Source organism: Typopeltis vanoorti, chromosome 13 (assembly GCF_054136105.1).
Source record: "Typopeltis vanoorti isolate ZY-2024b chromosome 13, IOZ_Tvanoo_1.0, whole genome shotgun sequence".
In the NCBI taxonomy this organism is placed as follows: domain Eukaryota; kingdom Metazoa; phylum Arthropoda; class Arachnida; order Uropygi; family Thelyphonidae; genus Typopeltis; species Typopeltis vanoorti.
The window spans coordinates 28,300,820-28,323,643 of NC_143561.1; the positions used below are offsets into that span (position 1 = coordinate 28,300,820).

Here is a 22,824-nt window from a genome sequence, read left to right on the forward strand (position 1 = left end):
CTATTATTGTTCAATCTATATATTAACGTTATTGGGATAAGTTTAACTAGTGATATTCAGCTGTTTGCAAATGATACAAAATTTGGGAGAGCAATACAGTCAAGCAAATCAAGGAACTGTCAGTTCAATATTGCAAAGTATAAGGTTTGAAATTTGGTAAGCAATGATGGGATGCAAAGTATACACTTGGTGGGGAAACTTTAAAGGAGGTAGAGAAGATGAGATCTGGGATTGGTTGTAGACAAGAACCTGGGGGACACTTTGCACAAATGCGACTCCTGAATTTCAAGACTTTGCATCAGATAATGGCCATGATGCAGAGGACCTTGACATGCAGAATGCTGTATAAGGCCTTGATCAGGCCTCATATAGATCACTGTGCACAGATTTGGTTGCTAGGTTTTCATGGAGATGTAAATATGTTAGAAAGGGTCCAGAGAGGATTCACAAAGGTGGTCAGTGGTCTTTCGAATGTAGAATACAAGGACAGACTGAGAGAACATAAATTGCAAAGCCTAATGAATAGTAGGAAGAGGAAGGGGGATATGTTTGAGACATATAAGCTAGTTAGGGATTGTTATCAGGTTAACATAGAGGAGATTTTTCATAGAATAGGAGAGGGAAATAGAACAAGAGGCCATCGCTGGAAATTGTATAAGGAGAGTGTGCGCAGAAGAGCAGTGAGGAATAGGTTCTTATCTTGGAGAGTGGTTGGTGAGTAGAATGCACTGCTACATTGAATCAGTTTAAGACATGGCTGGATGAACGTTGCATGCGATATTGTGTACCTCCCTGGCTCCATGGAGGTCAGATGTTAATAATAATAATAATAATGTCTGTGCAGTTAGTCTAGTGGTTATGCGCTTCACAACCATATGTCTGGGAAAGGAGTGTCCTGGGTTCAATTCCCATCGCCGACATGAGGAGCTTAAGGATCTTTCTCAGACATAGCCAAGTTAGCCGGTCTTAAGCATGGACAGCAGGGTTTTTCTCCCGCAAGTAGGGAAATTGGCCCTGTGAACACACCAGATACAGCCAGATGATATATCTGGAGGCATAGGGCTAGTCACCTTATCCTCAGGGGAGGTACGACTTAGAAGAGCTCAAGTCAGGTCTGTAACAGGCCAGTAAAGCCTAATACGTAGCAGGGAGAAGAAGAAGAGAAAGAATTTAATTCAAAAAATGCTGCTTACCACACTCTTACACAATTTCCAAGGGTTATCCCTCGTTCTCACCTTCCAGTTGGTGTTCAGCCCTCCAGTTAGTGACAACGATCATGCTGCACTGATCTCAAAAGCAGCTAAGTATATGAATGTTTCACTAAGAAACGGTTATATGCAACTACAAATTAGAAAATTATGACTAACTTAGGAGAACACTAGGTTCTATTCAGTGGTAGTGGCTGCTTTACAGAAAGGATATTGGAAGTACCTGAGAAGTATTAAAAAAATACATCAATGATGCAATGTAAGAATGTTTCCCTAGAGTTTGAGGAATAAATTAAAGAATTAATAATAATTCTTTCACTTCTCACCTCTGCAAACCAACTTATTTAATTAAATTCATTAAATTATTTAATTTATTTTTGCACAAAATAATTTGGAACAAAGAAATTTATTTATTGTTGTGTTCATACCGTTAAACTATAAAATGAAACATCAGTAAAATATAATAGTATAATGTATAATTTTTATTAAATAAAACTTACGTGGAAAATAAGATGTTCCAACACAGTCAGATTATCATAAAACATATCATGCTGTTCGACATATCCAGATATCTCAGTAATCTTTTTTCCAATATTCCTGCCATTAACAAGAACTGCTCCAGTAACTACTAAATTTCTCAAGTTACGAAAAGCAAGAGTATTCATTAGGGTTGTTTTCCCAGCTCCACTAGGTCCCATTATAGCTAACAATTGTCCAGGCAGCACAATACCATCAACTATTGAAGTGATTAATAAAAGTATATATATATTTATTTTTTTTTTTTCAATTAACATATTTAATACATATGCATGTGCATGCACACACGCAAAGTTCTCAGCCTAACAATGAAAAAATAAATTTATAATTTCAAAATTATTTTTATTTTCAACATAATTTCCCTTAAGACTAATGCATTTATTCCAGCAATGCTCCAGCGCCATCATCCCGTCCCTGTAGTGGTTCTCAGTAAGATCTCAAAATACCCCTCTACAGCTGCAATCACATCTTGATTCAAAGAAAAACGCTAACAGGTGAGGAAGAGTTTTAGTTTTGGGAAGAGATAGAAGTCACAGGGAGCCAAATCTGGGGAATAGGGTGGATGTTCCAACAATTCATAGTGCAGATCCCTTAATTTTCCCATTGGCAAAACACTTTTGTGGGCAGGTGCATTGTTCTGATGAAAGATGATTTTTTTCTTCTACAAACCTAGTCTTTTCTCTTGAATTTTTTCATCTAGTCTGGTTAAATGATCAGAATAATATTCCCTGGTTATTGTTTTACCTTTTCAAGATAATTAATAAACAAAATGTCTTTATCATCCCAAAACACTGATGCCATGCCCTTTCCTGCTGATGGAACCAACTTTGAGAAATGTCTTCTTTGGCACTGAACAACCGGCTTCTGTCCACTGTTTTGACTGCTGTTTGGATTCTGGTGTGTAATGGTGAATCCAAGTTTCATTCATAGTAATAAATCGAAGCACAAAATCAGTTTTATTCTTGTTAAAATGCTCCAAGCACTGTTCAGAGATTTTCATGTGAGTGCATTTTTGATTTGCAATTCTTTATGCAAAATATAATCTAAACATTCTTTTGAAATGCCTATAGTCTCAGCAATTTCATGCACTTTGGCTCGCCAGTTATCCAATACCATACCGTGTACTTGATCAATGATTTCTGGTGTTGTTACACTTTTTGGATGTCCTTCACGTGGATCATCTTCAAGGCTGGTAAAGCCACGTTTAAACTTTGCAGTCCATTTCTTAATCATTGAAAACGAAAGAGAAGAGTGTCCATAAACTTTTATGAACTTTGAATGAATTTCTTTTGACGTTAAGCCTTCTTTTACAAAGAATTTTATACCTGCACGATACTCAATTTTATCCATTGCAAGGGATACAGACAACACTTTTGATTCAGACAGCTGTATAAAACAAAGTACTTGATAGAATGACTTGCAATTTCACATGGATGCTCATGACAGATGTACCAACTTAGATAAAAAAAAAAATCTTGCCGAATCTAGGCCTCGATCTATGTTCTAGGCCTAGAACATTTCAGACCACCCTCATATATAAATAAATATAAATTTTTTAAATAGATACATATTTGAAATCTATAAACCACTGAACTCCTAAAAAGAAACTATATCTTAAAATATGTTTTAAACATATCTTTAATATTACTGTATATGAATGCTAAAAGGAGAACAAAGTTATTTGTTACATAGACTGAATTTGTTCACCCAAAAATATTGTTAGAATAAGTCAAATGTGGTTGAACATTTCATTTATTCTGTGTGAACAGAAGAAAATCTTATATTGATTTTCATCTGTCTTCCAAGGTACTTTTTACTGTATCAATTTACCTAGATCTATACAGTTTGGCAAAGAAGATTTGCTAATCTTTTCACACACTAATTCTGTGTAAATTACTTAACATCTGAGATTAGCTTTGCTAACACACTCTTAGCCTCTGTAGCTCAGTCAGTCAGTACAGACAAAGCCCTTTTGTCGGAAAGACCTGGGTTCGATTTTTGTCAGTCACATGAAAAACCTTTATCTTGTTTCTGGTTTCTTTCTAAAGGTGAGTTAGCCGGTCTCATGCGGAGGTAGAGGTTTTTTCACCCAGAAACTCAGGTTTTTTCCTTCCCCTGGACAGCAAACCGGCCCCGTGAACACACATGGATTACAGTCATGAATACGTCCAAGCCCAGATAAAAATTGGGGGGTTGGGGAAAGCAATGGTGAACTACCCTGTCTCACCAGGAATACTTTATGGGCAATGCCTACAAAGTCACCTATGGCTGGAAATGACTGAAAGGGAAAAGCAATCAGTCAGCACATTCCCGAATGCTAACAATGTTATGTTCTTTCCTAATATCGTCATTTTTAGTATGATATTACCATTGATTCCATCTGTTCACTATCTGAATCTTTCTCACAACTCTCACATCTTCAGTCTTTGGTCAAGAGTTTTATTTCTAACCCAGCTCTCAGATATCTAAATTAAAATTGGTTTGAACACTGACTTGTATATAGCTAACTTAGTGTTTTGACTAATTTTCCTCTATTCTATATAAATTTATTCAGTTGACTTCCTACTATACCAGCTTTGATAATTCTGTTGTCTATTTCATATTTAATTTGCCATATTCATATAGCTTCATTCAGGATGCAGTTGATGACAATGTTTCTGCCTACTGTCATTGTACTTGTCATTTTAATGCTGATTTTCATACCAAATTTATTATGCCACTTACTCAATTTGGTCAGGGGGAATTTTGCAGACTTGTATAACATCATCTGCATAAAGTAGAGCTGAGATTAACATTCCCAATTTTAATATCCAGTTTAATAGCACTTTCCTTCATAATGTGATCCATATTAATAACAGAGTAATAATGTACATTCTTGGCTCACACTTGATTTAACATCAAATTCTCTTCCTGTACCTCTTTCAATTCTATCTGCTGACTAACAACTCAAACACAGAAGTATTGTTTGATATATTTTTCCATTTACACCATATAATTGTAGTGTTTTGAATAGTTTTACCCTCTTGGCACCTTGTCATATGCCTTTTCCAGATAAAATACAGATTCTTGTTATATTCCCATGATTTCTCAACTATTTGTTTTAAAGTGAAAATTTGATCCTGACAACTTATATTTGGCTTGAATCCAACTTGTTCTTCACCAAGCTTCCCTTCTACAATCCTTCTTAGCCATTTCTCAAGTGTACTACCGGCCTGGTTGGCTGAGTGGTTAGTGTATCCGCTCTCCAGCCAAAAGGCTGCAGGTTCAGATCCTGCTGTGGGCATGGATGTTTGTGTTTGTTTGTGAAAATACAACTGGTGGTGGTGGTGGTGATGGACAGAAGATGGCGTTGATTTAGATGATAAGGTTAGTGGATGATGGGTGGATGAAGTTGGGTAGTGGACACGGAGAGTTGTAGAGTAGATGCCCTCCCTCGATGAGTCTTGGAAGCCCTGGAGGTGTCAATAATAATAAATATTACCAGGAACACCCATTAGGGAAATTCCTCTGTGATTCTCCCATTCCATTTTATTTCCCTTTTTTATAGATGGGTAATGTGAAAGCTCAACTCCAATCATCTTGAATTCAACCATCTGTCCAGGCCTTTTGAATTATGCAGTGATGCAACTATAAAACTTTTATACCTCCATATGTCAGCATATATTCATAATAAAGCTTAAAAGTATAACTAACACCAAGATAAAAAATACATTTATTAAAATCACTATTCAAATTAAGGGGATGTTAAATCCCACATTGTTTTAAAACCGAATAAGAAACTCAAAGATTGGAATCAGAGAGTTTCATGCCGAATATAGTAAACTATAAAAGTATCAGCGGTTACTAGTGTAAGCTAATGCAAGTAGTCCTAGTACGTAATACAATCTCAGGCAACTCGTTACAAAGGTGGGGAAAGTTCTGATCGCTAATCTTGGTATTTTCCATAATGTAAAAACGCATTTCCTAGAAAATGTATGCTGTTATTACATTATGGTGGGGGGTCACTACCCAGACCGGTTTCAGCCTTTTTTTGAGGCTTCATCAGTGAGTAGCTAGACCAAATAGATATCAAAGGGTATAGCGAAAAGAACTTATATATTCTGCTATACGAGTTGTCAAACAGGTGCAACCATTAAGTTACTTAAATATAAAGAGCTAATAGGCTTCATTTCAGCAATATAAACATTATTCAAATTAAGGGGATATTAAATCCCACATTGTTTTAAAACCAAACAAGAAACTCAAAGATTGGAATCAGAGAGTTTCATGCCGAATATAGTAAACTATAAAAGTATCGTACTATAAAAGCATCTTTGCAACGAGTTGCCTGAGATTGTACTATGTACTAGGACTACTTGCATTAGCTCACGCTAGTAACCACCGATACTTTTATAGTTTACTATATTCGGCATGAAACTCTCTGATTCCAATCTTTGAGTTTCTTATTCAGTTTTAAAACAATGTGGGATTTAATATCTCCTTAATTTGAATAATGTTTATATCGCTGAAATGAAGCCTATTGGCTCTTTATATTTAAGTAATTAAAATCACTAATATTTCACTGGTTTTCTACTCAGCATCATCAGAGCAAAATGATAACTACAACAAGCACACAGTACCAAACCAAGTAACTGTCCTTAAGTCGCACCCTATATGGATCAGATAACTACAAAGTTAATTCGAAGAAGTCCAGCTATTAGGATCTTAAAACAATAGTCTCCCAGATCTTTGGTAAATTAATGCAACTATACTTGAGATTGGGAGAGATAGCTGATGCTGATTCTAAGAATAGCCTCTAAGACATATAACAACTTCTATGTAATAAAGATGTTTTTCTCCATATGATCCTATGTGAGGTATGGAGTACCCGTGTTGTGGAATATGTATCCATATTCCACATTGGCAGTATCCTTCAATGGATACTGCCAACCCTGACTGTTTTATATAGATTATCTTGAGTGTAATTTTTATGTTCTTCAAGGAATGTGTTAACTGATCTACCAGTATGTCCTGAACTTCAATTTCCCTTTGACTGGCATTGCTCTGCTCGTATTTTTTTTAAATCTTATACTTATCCCTTTTTCATTCCTTGCATGAGAAGTTACAAATTCTTTCATAACACTTCTTCCCCAATTCTTGCTTGATATTTTTAAACACTTATTTTTCTCCAAACCTGTTTATCTTTCTCCCTTCAAGTATACAATTTCCATACATTACCATTCTTCCTTCCTTCAAGTTCTTCAATCCTAAAATTTATAATGATCACTTGCTTTGTAGCTTCACATAAATCCATTTTTTATCTTGAGACCTCTACATTTATGCCCAACCCTTTTTATCAAGTGAAAGCCATGTAATTGCTCTCAACTAACAACAGAGATGATTTATTGACAATCACATCCTTTGATGTTACCTAAGATCACAGTCCATTAAGGAAACTGAATTTCAAGAAGAATTCTTATTACCAGATGCTCATTACTCTTTCCAATCAATATTAACTGTTTGATATGGTTTTAATCCTGAAATAATATTATAATTAAAAGTGTATTAGCATAAACAAATATGGCTAATGTCATGTCGTTGCTTATTAATTAACCACTCAGTCAACAAGGGTGGCTAGTTAATGAAGCCACTCTCCAACCAACAAGCTGCAGGTTTGAATCTCACCATGGGCATGGATGTTTGTGATTTTCTTTAGGTAGGAGATGAACTTCATCACCCACTGCTTTGCTTATTGGAAACTTGACATGGCTTGAAAAGGTTCCATGTTTGGTTTCTAGCACAGTTCTGGACTATGTAAAAATTAAATAAAAATACAAAAAAATATATAAAATTAAATAAAAATACAAAAAAAGATATAAAATTAATAAAAATACAAAAAAAGATATAAAATTAATAAAAACCCAAACGAAACTCCTTAGTCCACTCCTGATACAAATGTGCTTTAGTCTATCTTTTCCTCAAATGCATCTCACACATATTTACAAACAGCACTCTTTCTCCTCACACAGCTCTGTCAACATATCATTCATGATTCTTGTTTTCCTTGGAAACACATTGATAACCTTTTCTACTACCCTGTTACCTTTCATTCTCCTTAATAACCACCTGATATTCATCCTCATTGATATCCATCATATGTGGAAAGAGTATGGCAATTAGTTCAGTCTGCCAGATGACTAGATGACTAAGTGTGTAGTTAATGGCAGAAGAATTAAATTTAAACAGAGAAAAACAATGAGAAATATTTTGACAGCCAATTTGGGAATGAGAAAATCAACAAAGATTGTTGTGGAAATTTTAAGTGAAGAGCAAAAGCAGTGACAGTTCAATGTTTGTTCTGATCTTCACATTGACTGTTTTTGAAAGAATTATTACTGCTGATAAAACTTGCAATTTGAGTGTGATCCTGAAATAAATAGCAAATCATGCTTAGGAAAACATTATCTTCATCAAGACTGAAAATGACAAAAATGTCACAATCACAGATCAAGAAACATTTCCTTGTTTTTTTTTTATTGTAAGGAGAGAATGGAAACAGTATGAGAGATGAAATGAGAGAGAGGTATGGGAGTGCTAGAAGAGGAGAGAATGGAAACAGTAGGAGAGAGGGAATGAGAGACAGGTATGGGAATGAAAGAAGAGGAGAAAATGGAAACAATAGGAGAGAGGGAATGGTAAGAGATATAATGTATGGGGACTCAATGATTCGTGGTGTTCAAGATAGGATGCGTGAGGAGTGTTTGCCAGGAGAAACGATAGAAAGTGTGGCTTTGGCAGTTAAGAGAGGTGAAAGGGTGGATGAAATGATTGTGATGATGGGAACAAATGACTTGAGTGGTGGTGTAAATAGGGCAGCAAGAGATATGAGATTCTTGCTTGAGGTGGTACGAAAGAAGAGAGGAAAGATAGCGTGTGTGTTGCCTAGGTATGGTAATGACGAGCTGAGCAGAAGAGCAGTGGTATTGAATGACATAATAGCTAGAATGTGTGACAAGAGAGGACTGGAATATGTGGATGCTTGGAGCGCATTTGAGGACAGAAAGGAATTGCGTGCGGGAGACCGCTTACATCTGAATGAGGAAGAACGTAGGCATCTGGAGAGATTACTGTTCTGAACAAGTCAGTGTGTCTCAGGGAGGATGGTAGCAGGGGTAGCCTCTTGTGGGAATGGGTACTTGGGAGAAGGGGGACAACATCAGGTAACATTGAGCCTAGTGGAGTATAGAAGGAGATAATGCTGGATATAGAAACAATGGCATTTATATGCTTTATACTAATGCCAGGAGTATCCGGAATAAAGGAGAGGAATTGATGGCACAGATAGCATCAGCCTGGCCAAAAATTATTGCGATCACTGAGATGTGGTTGACAGAAGAGGATATAATAACAGGAATAGAAGTCGCAGGGTACAGCATTTTTCGGCAAGATAGGAAGGGGAAGCATGGTGGTGGAGTACTGCTTATGATAAGTGATGACCTATGTCCTCTAAGAGTGGAGACTTTGGTAGGCAGTGACACTAATGATTTTGAAAGCATATGGTGTGAGGTAGAGGTGGGCAAGACAGGATATTAGTGGAGTGTTGCTACAGACCCAGGAGCACACACGGAGCACAGAGGGTGGGGAACAGGAAATGTTTAGACAGTTGAGTTTGGCAAGTGCAAGAAGAATGATTATAATGGGAGATTTTAACTACAGTAGTATAAATTGGGGAGAGGAAGATGCATGTGGCAATAAGGGAATGGAATTTCTAGAATTCTTGAAGGACAAATGTCTTAGGCAACATGTAATAGAGGGAACAAAAGGTTCAAGAGTTTTGGATTTAGTTATAGCATCAGAAGAGTTGATAATAACTGAGATGACATCTCTCCCACCAGTTTGAGAGAGTGACCATATGGTTTTGACTTGGAAAATGAATAGACATGCAGGAGTATCAAAGAGACAGGAACGTATGTGGAATTATAAGGCAGGTGATTATAATAGTCTTAGACGTCAACTCTTGGGAAAGTTTCATGGAAGGAGGAATTGGAAGGTCAGAATATCAAAAGTGCATGGGAAATTATGAAAGAATATTTGTTAGCAGCAATGGTAAGTTGTATACCACGAGTGAACAAGAGGACACAATTTGGAGTAAAGTGGATGCCAAACAATATTAAACAGGAATTGCATGCGAAAAAGAGGCTATGGAAGAGATATAAGGAGACAGGTGAAGAGAAGATGCATGAAGAGTATAAGACACAGGCCAGAAAAGTGACTAGTATGGTAAGGAAGATGAAACTGGAATATGAGAGGAGATTGGCCCTAAGATTCAAAGAAATCCTAGGGAATTTTTTAGATATGTGACCAGTAGGAGGAGAAATGACTGTGGAAGAATTATATTGTGGGATAAAAATGGGAATAGAGTGACTGATGCAGAGGACATAGTGGAATTGTTTAATGAACACTTTATTGGTGTATTTCATCCTGGAGGAGTCAGTTTAAATGCTAGAGGGATAGGGCAGGTTCGAGGTTTAGAGGTACAGGAGGAGAGTGTGTTTCAAATATTGAGTACTCTGGACGTCAATAAAGCTGTGGGACTGGATGGTATTTCACCACGAGTTTTGAGAGAATATGCTAGGGAATTGACAGAGCCTTTGACCTAACTTTTCAATGAAAGTCTGGCTGTAGGAAAGGTGCCAATGGAATGGAAGGAAGGAAAGATAGTGCCATTGCATAAGGGCGGTAGCAGACTGGAAGTGTCTAATTATAGGCCAGTTTGTGTGTCATCAGTAGTTAGTAAGATCTTGGAGAAAGTAGTGAAGGACTTTATACAGCAATGGACAGATGAGGGTAATATTATCTGTGAGAGTCCACATGGATTTCTGAAGGGGCGCGCTTGTTTTAGCAATATGCTAGCCTTTTATGATAAAATTACAAGAGCATTATTATTATTATTATTCCTAATACCTCCAAGGAGTTTAAGACTCATTGCGGGAGGACACTTACAACTGTCTCAACCACTACACCGAACCTCTACTACGAATCATCTCCATCAACGCCATCTACCGCCCACCTCCACCGCCACAACAACTATTATTAGATGAGGGAAAGGCATATAATGCCATTTTCTTAGACTTAGCGAGGGCATTTGACATGCCACATGATAAGCTGATATTTAAGTTGCAGCTCATGGGACTGGATGTCAGATTGGTCAACTGGATTCAGGATTGGCTGTCCATTAGGTATCAGACAGTTGTGTATGGTGGGGCAATTTCAAGGAAGCAGAGGGTTACAAGTGGGGTCCCACAGGGACTCAGTACTGGGACCTATATTGTTTAACCTTTATATCAATGACATTGTCAGTTGATTGCAAGGGGATATGCAGTTGTTTGCGGATGATGTGAAGCTGGGAAGGATTATTAGTAATAGTGCAGATGCGGTAGCCCTGCAAGATGATTTGAATAAGCTAGATAGATGGGCAAATGAATGGGGTGTCAGTTTAATGCAGCAAAATGTAAGGTCTTGAGGTTTGGGAAACATCAATGGGACACTGCATACTCTGTGGGAAGAGTTATACTGCAGGAAGTAGAGGAGACAAGAGATCTGGGGTTGATGATTGATAGAAACCTGAAATTTAGGGGACATATTACAAAGGTGGTGAAGGTAACACATAGGATTGCTGCAATAATGAGAAGGATGCTGACCTGTAGAGATAAAACAGTTATCATTCCATTGTATAAGACCCTGATCAGACCACCCTTGGACTATTCTTCTCAGATTTGGTTCCCAGGATTTGAAGGGGATAAATTAACTGTAGGAGCCTGTGTAGCTCAGTGGATGTGGCGTTTGCACACCACCACGCTTGGCCGCACGAAGGAAGACTTGGTTTCGAGTCTAGTCGGCGACTAGAGGAAATTTTTCTAAGCCTTTTTTCGACCGGTTCCCGAGTTAGTCGATCTCTGGCACAGGCAAACAGGTTTTCCCTCCCGGAAACTCGGGTTTTTCGTCCTGTAAACTCAAGAAAATCGACCGTAGAACCCACATTATTTCAGACATTAAATATATTGTGTTAGGGACCACGAGATGGCGGCACGTTTGAGCCGTCTCTCTTCACTGCGTACCGCTTAATTAGTGATAGCCTTGGGCCATCTGTCTCTGATTGGGTACCAGTGGAGATTGAACTGCCCACTCAGTCTCCAAAAGTTAGATAGGGCTAAATGGCCTCGCCTACTCCCGTATACGGGAATAAAAAGGCGTTAGCTGATATTTTATATTTTATTTTAAATTAACTGTGGAAAGGGTACAAAGGCGGATAACAAAGATGGTTTCAGGACTGTACAATGATAGTTATGAAGATTTGCTGAGGGAATGTGAACTGCAGAGATTGGTGGATAGAAGGAGGAGAGGTGATATGATTGAGAGGTGGTTACAAGGTTGACACTGGGGAATTCTTTCACTTGGTTGAAGAGCGGAAAGGAGTGATGACAAGAGGTCATCCCTGGAAGTTACGAAAGGAAACAGTGAGCAAGAGGGTGTGGTTTTTTTTGCATGGAGGGTGGTTGTACCATGGAATGCATTGCCTGATGGAGTAGTGAGAGTGAGAACGGTCAATGAGTTTAAGGAGTGGTATGATAGACTGTGTTTCTTAGGGGGGGGGGGCTCCCCCTCGATGAGTCTTAATAGACTTTGTGTTTCTTAGGAAGGATCTTCCACGATGAGTCTTTTGACTCCATGGAGGCCAGAATAATAATAATAATAATAATAATATTCACTTCAAATACATTAAACTGTGACAAACAGCAAACCAGCATTGTTATTTAGAAGTGATGACAAGGTTACATGAAGCTGTTCATGAGGAGAACTGCATTTTGGGCATACAATTTAATCATCCATGACAACAATGTCCCTACAAATGATGCAATATCTCTATGTGAGTTTCTGGCTAAAAAATCAATCACAAAATTGGGACCATCCACTATATTTACCAAAGACTTCTCTTTGTGACTTTTTTTTTTGTTGTTCTCAAAACTGAATAATGCCTTAAAAAGATATTGACTTTCTGGCATTTCTGATATCCAACATCATGTAGTGACAATAATAAAAAGCATTCCAGAAGACAAGTTCCAGAAATGTTTTGAACAGTGGCATCATCATATAACTAAGTGCACTGCTGCACAAGGGAATTACTTTGGTGATAGTTATCGGTGTCCAAAACCTAAGGAAAAACACTATTTCTGAAGGTTACAACTGCAAATTCAGATGAATCAGCTTGTGAAAATTTGTATAATTGACAATTTTGAATAGAAAGTGAGTACACATTCAAATTTTTTAATTGCTCACAAAGGGGTCACTCAACAGGATAAAAGGCAAAAGGCTGTTTTAAGTGAATTGTGTTTGAAGGAAACTTTTTTTGTGAAGGAATAAAGTTGCAAAGTAGGATGTCTTGTAATGTCTCTAAAACATCACTAGATAATTTCACGCAGGGAAGAATTATTGGAAAACTTGAAGGCAACATAATTACTGATATTTTCAGAGAGTTTGGAATCTCGCATAGTGCTGTATCCAGGCTCTGGGCAGTATTTCAAACCAATGGAATATGTTCCAGATTTGATAGGTTGCACTCACTCTACCATGGAGCATGAAGACAAATTTTTGGTTATAATAGCAAACCATAATTGATGCACCACAGTAGGTCAGCTTGCAAGTCAGCTCCATTCAAGCACAGATACGTGGATATCCTGACAAACTGTGGCAAGACATCTGTGACAAGTAGGCCTATATGCCCAAAGGCCTAGAGTTTCATTCCTTTATCCACAGCTGATTGTAGAGCACATTTTCAGAGGTGTTGTATTCATAAAAATTGAACAGACACCAATGAGCTAATGTACCCTTTACAGATGAGAGTAATTTTAGTCTTTCCTCTGATTCTAGATGACACTTGATCTGGCATGAAAGTGGTACTGCTTACCATTGTGAGAATGGTAATGCAGGTGGTCATAGTTTAGGGAGGCATTATGCTTAATGGATGCACCGAGCTACGAATGCTGGAGAGAGGGACTATGACTTGTGAAAGATATTGTAATGAAGTTCTTCAACGTCATGTTTGATTGTTCCATGGTGCTGTAGGTGGAGAATGCATTTTCATGAATGACAATGCCACACCACATTGTATACAAGAAGTGGAGATACTTTTGGAGAATGAGGATATTAATCAAATCAAGTGGCCAGCACATTCCCCTGATCTCAGCCCACAGAACGCATTTCAGACACAATAGGGAGACACAATGCTGCTTGAAATTCCGCTCAAGAAAATAAACAAGGTCTTATCCTTGCTCTGAAGGAGGAGTGGATCAGTTTACCTCAAGAACTACTGAATCAATTAGTGCTAAGCACATTACGATGTAGTGAGAGCTGCATTGCAGTTCAGGGTGGACATATTGCATACTGAAATGCCTCTCTGCATAGTTTTCTGTAAGCACTACACATTAATTCCTAACTACATCCTTAGGAAATTTGTAACTTCTGCAAAAAAAATATATTGCAATTTAATTTATAAAAAATTTATAACACCTTTATTGCATAATATAATTTATTAGTATGTTAGCAATAAAGTTATGTCTGCATTTGGCTTTAGACATGAAACATTTTCATATATAGATAAACATGTAGTTCACCTTTCTTTTTTGGATATCAGTGTAGTCACTAGTCTACAGGTAATCAAATATAGTTTCTACATGCACATTCAGCTAATTTAATTGTCATATCTGTATGGTGCTGTGAGTGTAATATATATGTGTGGGAAGATGTAGAGAATGCTTTTATGGAGAGGTGAAATAAGAGAGATGACTATGAGGCCTTCTTTGAATCCAAGTAAGGAAAATTAAATTTGATTAGACTATAATCAAATCTAACACTCTTTGCCCTCAAGTTCCTTCTTTCACATGCTGCTTGAGAAATTTGTCCTGCAACAGCTCAACTAATCTCTTTTTTATTCTTCTCATGAGATTCAACCGATACCCAATCAATATTTGGATAATTAAAGTCTCCATTATGATTACTCTTTTTGCACTCATCTTATCTATTTGGTAATGCATTTCTTCACCACTAGCAACCAATCCACCAGGGTGTGTAACAACACCCCCTATGTAACTGATCTTGTTAGATTCCACCAGATGGATTCAAACTCACTATCACATGAAATACTGTTAATAGTAGCAGTACTACAATCATAGGTCTCAACTCTAACTGGATTCAAGTCATCTGATATCAGCACACCCCTCCTTTCCTATCCTCTCTATCCTTCCTAAAAATAGTCTACCCTTTACACTCGATATCAGTTAGTATGTGTGATTCTGATAGCCAGGTTTCACTAATGCCTACAAACCGAAGTCCCAACATATTGCTGGCCTAGTTGGCCGAGTGGTTAGTGTATCCACTCTCCAGCCAAAAGGCTGCGGGGTTCGAATCCCGCCGTGGATATGGATGTTTGTGATTGTCAAAGAAAATACTAGTGGTGATGGTCAAGGGTAGATGGTGTTGGCATAGACGATGAAGGTAGTTGCGGTTGGTGGAGTGGTGGAGACGGAGAGTTGTAGAGTAGGTGCCTTCCCTCAATGAGTCTTTGGACTCCCTGGAGATGTTGTGTAATAATAATAATAATAATATTGACAACAAACTCTATCCCTTTGTGTCTGATACTCCTCTTTGATTATTATTAGTAGTAGCAGCAAGGTTTTTTTGTCCCAGAAATTCAGTTTTACATCATACAGGCAAATTGGGCCATCAAAACATATGCAATTTACAGACAAAAAAAAAACTGTCGATGGTGGTGACAGGTGGTTGATGTTAGTTATGTGTAGTAGGAAAGATGGTGAGATGTGTGCAGTGGAGTGGAGTACCCTCCCGTGATGAGTCTTTAGACTCCTTGGAGATGTTATGTAATAATAATAATAATAATAAAAATAATAACATCAGGAATGGAGCCAAAAAATTCATCACAGGAAGTCCATGCTTCCACACAAAAATATCATTACTTCTGTATACAGCTTCCAGGGATAGCTTCTAGTTCTGCTCTACAAATAATCTCTTCCATATTAATCTGGTAACAAAACCTTACTAACTTATATGTCAATCATATCCCATTTCTTTTTTCAATTCACAAGGCTCTACAAATTGAATTCCCTCAATATTGTCTTCATATCTCACATTCCAGAGATCCGATACCAACTTAGCGAATCTTCTCTAAGCTGCTGATCTGTGATCAGATTTGCACACTAGTCCATATGTGGCCTAATCAAGGTCTTCTATAAGGGAACGGGAACTTACATCTTTCCTTCTACATGTTAAAGCCCTCTTAATCATTACCATAATCCACTGAGATCACCTTGCAATTTTAGGATCATTATTATTGTTATTATTCAAGCTTCCATGGAGTCGAAAGACTCATCAAGGGAGGTTCCTTCCTAGGAAACACAAAGTCTACCATACCTCTCCTTGAACTCATTGACTGTTCTCACCCTATCAGGCAGTGAACTGTGGAATGCAACCACCCTCCAGGTGGTTGAACCATGGATTAATCTCTAATCTAATGGAAATAACTACAGAAGAGATATAATGCAGCAACAGAACATCTGTGGGAAAGTGAGTTGTGGAAGTCAGGTGGGAGAGAGATCATTAATTAAACAAATTACCTGATTCTGAATAATCAAGCATTCAGAGGGGGGGGGGGGGGTCTTAGGTGTTCTATCCCAAATGTAGTAACAGTATTCTAAGGTTGGGTGAATTTGAGCTTTATAAAGTGTTGAGAGTTGAGCAGGAGAGAAACACTGTTTGAAATTAAAAAAAATAATAATACCCGGCTTTTGGAGGCTGAAGACACTATTAAACTGATGTGCATATGCCAGGATAGATTAGCTGTGAGAGTTAACTAAAGAAAAGAAAACTGATCCTGACTGCAAGAAGAAGTTTGTCAAAACTACTGGGGGGGGGCATAATGTTTCTTTCTGGAAATGAGAGGATTACATTTTAGTGGCATTAAAATTCACCATTTGGAAATGGCAAAGTGACTGGTGTTTAATGCATTGGTTAAAGAAGACTTTGAAACATGAATTTTCTGAGAATTAAAAGATTTTGAAAATAAAAAAAAGTGGTGTGGAGAGTGCTGTTGTCAGCAAAGCTATGAAAGGATTGGATGTCAGAGAGAAAAAGATCATTAAGGTATAGAAAGAAAAGTGTGGGTGACAGCACTGAGTCCTGGGGTACACCAGCACTAACTGAAAATCTGATGATGAAAGGAAACTATCCACCATTACCCACATTAATTTTTTCTAACTGAAGTTAAAAACCCGAGTTTCTCAGAGGAAAAAAAACTTATTTGCCTATATCAAAGGGTCCTCTAGCTCTGGAAGTGGCTGTGAAAAAATACAAATCTAGAAAAAGTTCTCTTTGCATAATGCTGAATTCCATTCTAGATAGTAACTAGAATAGAAGTTAGATTTCCATAAGAAGTAGAAATGTTGCCACAAGATTACACAATCGCCAGCACTTACATTAGCAAAGCAACCAATAAAAAAAGTAGATGAAATACCTCAAACTATTATGATTGCATTCATATACATTTGTTTTTTAATCAGAAAAATTAGGTTGCCTATTGATTGCAAAACAGATACTTTATTCCTCTGCTAAATCACCAAGAGGAAGAAGAAGCTCTTTTAAAGCTTCCACTAGAGCTTAAAAGTTTGCTATCAAGATAAACTACTGTCTGCATTCCAGGTAAAAAACAAACAAACTAAGAATATCAAAGCAGCAACTGGGGTAGTAAAGAAGTGTGAATAATAAAAAAAGGCAAATATGTTATTATTATTATTATGTGAGACCTCCAGGGAGTCCAAGGACTCATAGTGGGAGGGCACACTTCTCCACTAAATAACTCACTGTCTCCCCTACTTGATCCTCCAACTACAACTACACTATCACCATCAACACACAACACCATTTACTGCCCATCAACAGCACAAATAGTATTTTTGTCTGTAAATTGTGTAAGTTCTCATGGCTGATTTGCCTGTATAAGGAATGAAAAAAATCAAGTTTCCTGGAGAAAAAGCCCTGTTACCCCAATATAAGATTTGCTAACTCACCTTCAGTTGAAAAAGTCCACATAAAGATTCCTTTCATCATGACGAGACTCGAACTCAAGTCTTTTGCAGCTAAAGGGAGCAATGTCCTGTTGTCCGATTATGCTATGGAAGCATTTTAAGTTCCTGTTGAAGTAGTGTATCATCACAGTGGCATTTCATTATAAACGTTGTTCCAAGGTCTGTATGCAGTCACTTTTAGAAGCTTTGGTTTCTTGCATGAATATTAATTTTTGTCTATTTAATGGAAAAGCATATACTTTAATCATTATAACAGAAAATTGTTAATTTAGTTAAATATGTGTGTGTGTGTGTGCATGTATCTTCCATTTGATTGCTGTGTCTCATCTAATATTTCTAAGAGCATTGCTCAGCAGAACTTGCATCCATTATGTTCCCCATTTCTGCTTAACCTACAGCAATCTGAGCAACAGCTGCCCAACAAAATTTTACAGTTGAACAATTGACACCACCAAATGAGCTACTGACAGTTATCTTTCATTCCAGTGATCTCAATTCTGTGAAACAGTCCCCCCCCCATGACTACAACCTCCAGCTCTTTAAGAGGAATATCAACTGATTACTTTGCTCTTGACCCCAGCCTACATGTGGTATTTATTTGTTATAAGCCTGGCAGTTGATTGGAGAAATACAGGTATGCAGGAATAATATAAAAAATAAACAAATGTAATGAAGTAAGCGTCCTAATATTAACCTTACACAGTTCTCTCAAGTACTGTATTTGATTTATTGACTAGTCTAAGAGTCCTTACAGTTTGGAAAAAATATAAGTCTACCAGTGATTCAATCCAAAAAAGAGAAAAATCTTATTACTTAGATGTGATATCCATTGATTTAAGGTCTAGAGACTCTCTTCCTCTCTCTCTCTCTTTCTCTCTCTCTTCCTGTTTACTACTCATGAACTAGACTCAATTAATCCCCCCTCCTATTTAGTATAGAAAAAATGTTACTTAAATTAAGGGGATATTAAATCCCACATAGTTTTAAAACCGAATAAGAAACTCAAAGATTGGAATCAGAGAGTTTCTTGCCAAATATAGTAAACTATAAAGTATCGGCGACACTAGCGTTAGCCAATGCAAGTGATCCTAGTACATAGTACAATACCGGACGACTCGTTGCAAAGGTGGGGGGATTTAATATCCCCTTAATTTAAGTAATGTTTTCATTGCCGAAATGAAGCTTATTAGCTCTTTATACTTAAGTAACTTAATGGTTGCACCTGTTTGGAAAACTCGTTCGCAGAGTATATAAGTTCTTTTCGCTATACACTTTGGTATTAGGTCTAGCTACTCACTGATGAAGCCTCAAAAAAGGCTGAAACCGGTCTGGGTAGTGACCTCCCTCCATAATGTAATAACAGCATACATTTCCTAGGAAATGTGTTTTTACATTATGGAAAATACCTAAGAATAGCGATCTGAACTTCCCCCCCCACCTTTGCAACGGGTCGTCTGGTATTGTACTACGTATAGGATCACTTGCATCGGCAAGAAACTCTCTGATTCCAATCTTTGAGTTTCTTATTCGGTTTTAAAACTATGTGGGATTTAATATCCCCTTAATTTAAGTAATGTTTTCATTGCTGAAATGAAGCTTATTAGCTCTTTATACTTAAGTAGAAAAAATGTATTATTATCATTACTATTTTGAGCCTAATATTTCAAACTGTTATTACTATTATTATGTGATATCTCCAAAGAGTCCAAGGACTCATCGTGGGAGGGCACTCTATTGTATCGTACTTCATTACACACATCTTACTGTCCCCACTACTGCTTCATGCTCTATCTACACATAATTCACTATTTATTATTATTATTACTCCAAGACCTCATGGAGTCAAGACTCATCTGGGAGGTACTTTTATCACACACACACACACCTCATCATACCGTGTCTTAAACACACTCAAACTCCTTGCAGACACCACTCTCAGGCAAGGCATTCCAATCATTCACAACTCTGCACAAAAAAAACCTGCCTCTCACACCCTTACTCACACCCTCTTTATACAGTTTCCAAGGATGACCTCTGGTTCTTCCCAGATCTCCCGCTATTCTCTATAGAACTTCTCCAGCATTGATCCTATAACAACCCCTTTCCAACTTGTAGGTCTCTATCATATCTCCCCTCTTCCTTCTCTCCACCAGACTCTGCAAATTACATCTTCTCAATCTTTCCTCACACTCCACATTCCAGAGGTCAGAAACTACCTTAGTCAATCGCCTTTGGACCCTTTCTAACATCTCTTCATACTTCTGAAAACCCGGTGATCAAATCGGCAATAGTCCATGTGTGGCCTAATTTCCACTACCTAATCCTCCATCTACACACAACAAACCATCAACTTGCACCAACACCAACAATAGTTTGCATTAGTGAGCAGTAAATTGTGGTGCTGGTGGTGATCTGTAAATTGTGTGTTTTCATAGCTGATTTGCTGGTATGCAGAATGAAAAACCCGAGCCTCAGGGAGAAAAAGCCCTGCTACATCCATATGAGATTGGCAAACTCAACTTCAACTGAAACAGTTCAATAAAGATTCATCTAATCACTAGAATAAAACTCAGGTCTTTTTTCAATCAAAAGTCCTGGTATTCTTCCAAATGCACTACAGAGGCACTGAGTTAGTTTTGTTTTGGTGATATGGGTGTTAGTCATACTCTGAAACATATCTATTACAGTCTTAAAGAGTGCCTATATATAACAATGAAAATGAGAATAACATTGTATATGTCTGATTGTTAGCATGACAGTAGGCAAATTTACTTGTAATGCAATAGAAGAAATCTAATTCAATAATCATGTGAAATGCAAAACTTTTTTTGTTTGATTTTCTTAAAATTCTGAAAATTAAACAAGAACTCAACCTTTGATGAGTTCTTGACTCTCTGAAAGTTTCTGATAATAAAGAATAAAATAAACAAATCCCTACCTCCTTTCAATAACTTCTTGTATTGTGGTTTTTTTATGCGTAAGAACCATTTTTCTGGCTCCACCCTTCCTAAAACTGTGATATTTTTCCAGGACAATGTAACAGGTCCAAAAGCAGAAGATGAATTCTGATGTATATGAAAAAAAAAAAAAAAAAAATATATATATATATATATATTTTTTTTTTTTTATTTTATTTATTTTTATTTATTTTATTTATTTTATTTTATATATTTTTTTTATTTTGGCTAAAATAACCAAGCATATAAAATTGCTTGGTTATCCTAATATACAATATACCCAAGTTAAAAATTTATTCCCATCAATATCTCCTCCAGAGATTTTTATTAAAACTTAATACACCTTGTTGCAACTTATATAGGTAAAGTTGATAAGGCTTTGTATTACTAAAACCTTGGTATTTAGGGTCTAGCTACTCACTGAGGAGACCTCAAAAAAGGTCGAAACCGGTCTGGGTAGTGACCCCACCCATAATGCATTGCAGTATACATCTTCTAGTGAGATGTGCTTTACATTATGGGAAAATACTAAGAATAGTGATCAAAGCTTTAGCCACCTTTACAATGAGTTGCCCTGGTGTTGTACCATCTTTAGACTTGAACTTTGTTTCAGGCGCAAACTTAATTGTTTGCATACTTGGGATTAGGAGCTAAAATAACCAAGCATATAAAATTGCTTGGTTATCCTAATATATATATATATATATATATATTTAATTAAATGTAAACTAGTAATCTGTAACAGAAGAAAAAATATGCATGTTGAATGGAGATGAAGCACAGTACAGAAAAATGAAATTAAACCATGTTTAAATTATTCCAGTATTTCATATGTTACACACAATACCAATAAAGTGGAATTTATTAGACTCTGTCTAAGAATAGCACATCTATAAGTGATAGTCAGTAGTCTTACTTGTTGTGCAGGAGTTAAAATTACAGTTGTGAGTGCATATCCTGAGGAGTTCTATATAACCCTTTTTTGATTAGGTTAGGTTAGGTTTTGAGAATAGCTGCTGATGCAAAAAATCTAAAAAAAAAAATTAAAAATCAACTAGTTGTTTAAACTGAAGACCGTCAATAATCAATGTCCCTAACACTGATCACCTTGATATTCTTCAGTGAAGTGAGGATAACCTTCTGAATTTCAATATTTCAATAACAGAATAAAGGTTGACAAATTTCAGAGCAGAATTTCAACTGTCAGTGCATATTTCTATTTAACGTTGAGAACCTTCATGATGACTGACAAAGTTAAGTTATTTAAATAACTATCGCATAGTGTAGTATGTGTAAGAAATCCAGTGAGTGGATCCAGAACTACAATCATTTTATTACACTTCACCGGATTTTGCAGCTACGGACAGTACGAATGAAGCCCATACTGAAACCACTAGATAAATTGTAATAGATTCAAAATAAACCAAATTTCATTAAATTTCACCTATTCAGTGTAAAATTATTAATATTGGAATTATTAATATTAGAAACTTTTCTATTTTCCAATAAAAGGTGCCAAATGAAACCACAACTGAAATATATGGGCATCCTAAATCGATGTTTATAATCTAATTCTTAAATCCTAATTCTCATTACATTAAAAGTTTATTCAATTAACTGCTGTTATGTCAAGCATTCATAAAATACATGATTAGCAGCTTCTACTACAAGATCAGAATATCACTCAGGAGAAGATACATAAGTCAATTAATTATCCTTGGGTATCCTTTTCAGAACATCAGTGTGAGGTCTGCTGCAAATGCTGTACAACCAAAAATAACCAAAGAAACTATACTGCTCAAAACAATTAGGGGATATTTTAGTTTTCTTGTAAATTATAAAGTTATAAAAATAATTTACAAATGTAACACATTTATTTTAAAATATTCTTAATATACAACAGTGTAGAACATACAACTGCGTACAAAATCATGTTAAGACTTGTCGAAACATATCTTAGCTGTATTAACATGTGGAAGGGGGGGGGTA

The 22,824-nt window shown here is 36.7% G+C and overlaps 1 protein-coding gene across 1 annotated transcript in view; it reads right to left on the bottom strand.

Annotated features, from left to right (window-relative positions):
• LOC150100013 (ABC transporter ATP-binding protein/permease wht-1-like) overlaps positions 1-22,824 on the bottom strand; it is a 142,719-nt gene that overhangs the window by 94,585 nt on the left and 25,310 nt on the right. The window contains exons 2-3 of the mRNA XM_090403194.1: positions 20,817-20,943; positions 1,709-1,944 (exon numbers count right to left, since the gene is read on the bottom strand). Coding sequence (XP_090259320.1) covers positions 1,709-1,944; positions 20,817-20,943 — 363 coding nt within the window. The remainder of the gene's footprint in view (positions 1-1,708; positions 1,945-20,816; positions 20,944-22,824) is intronic.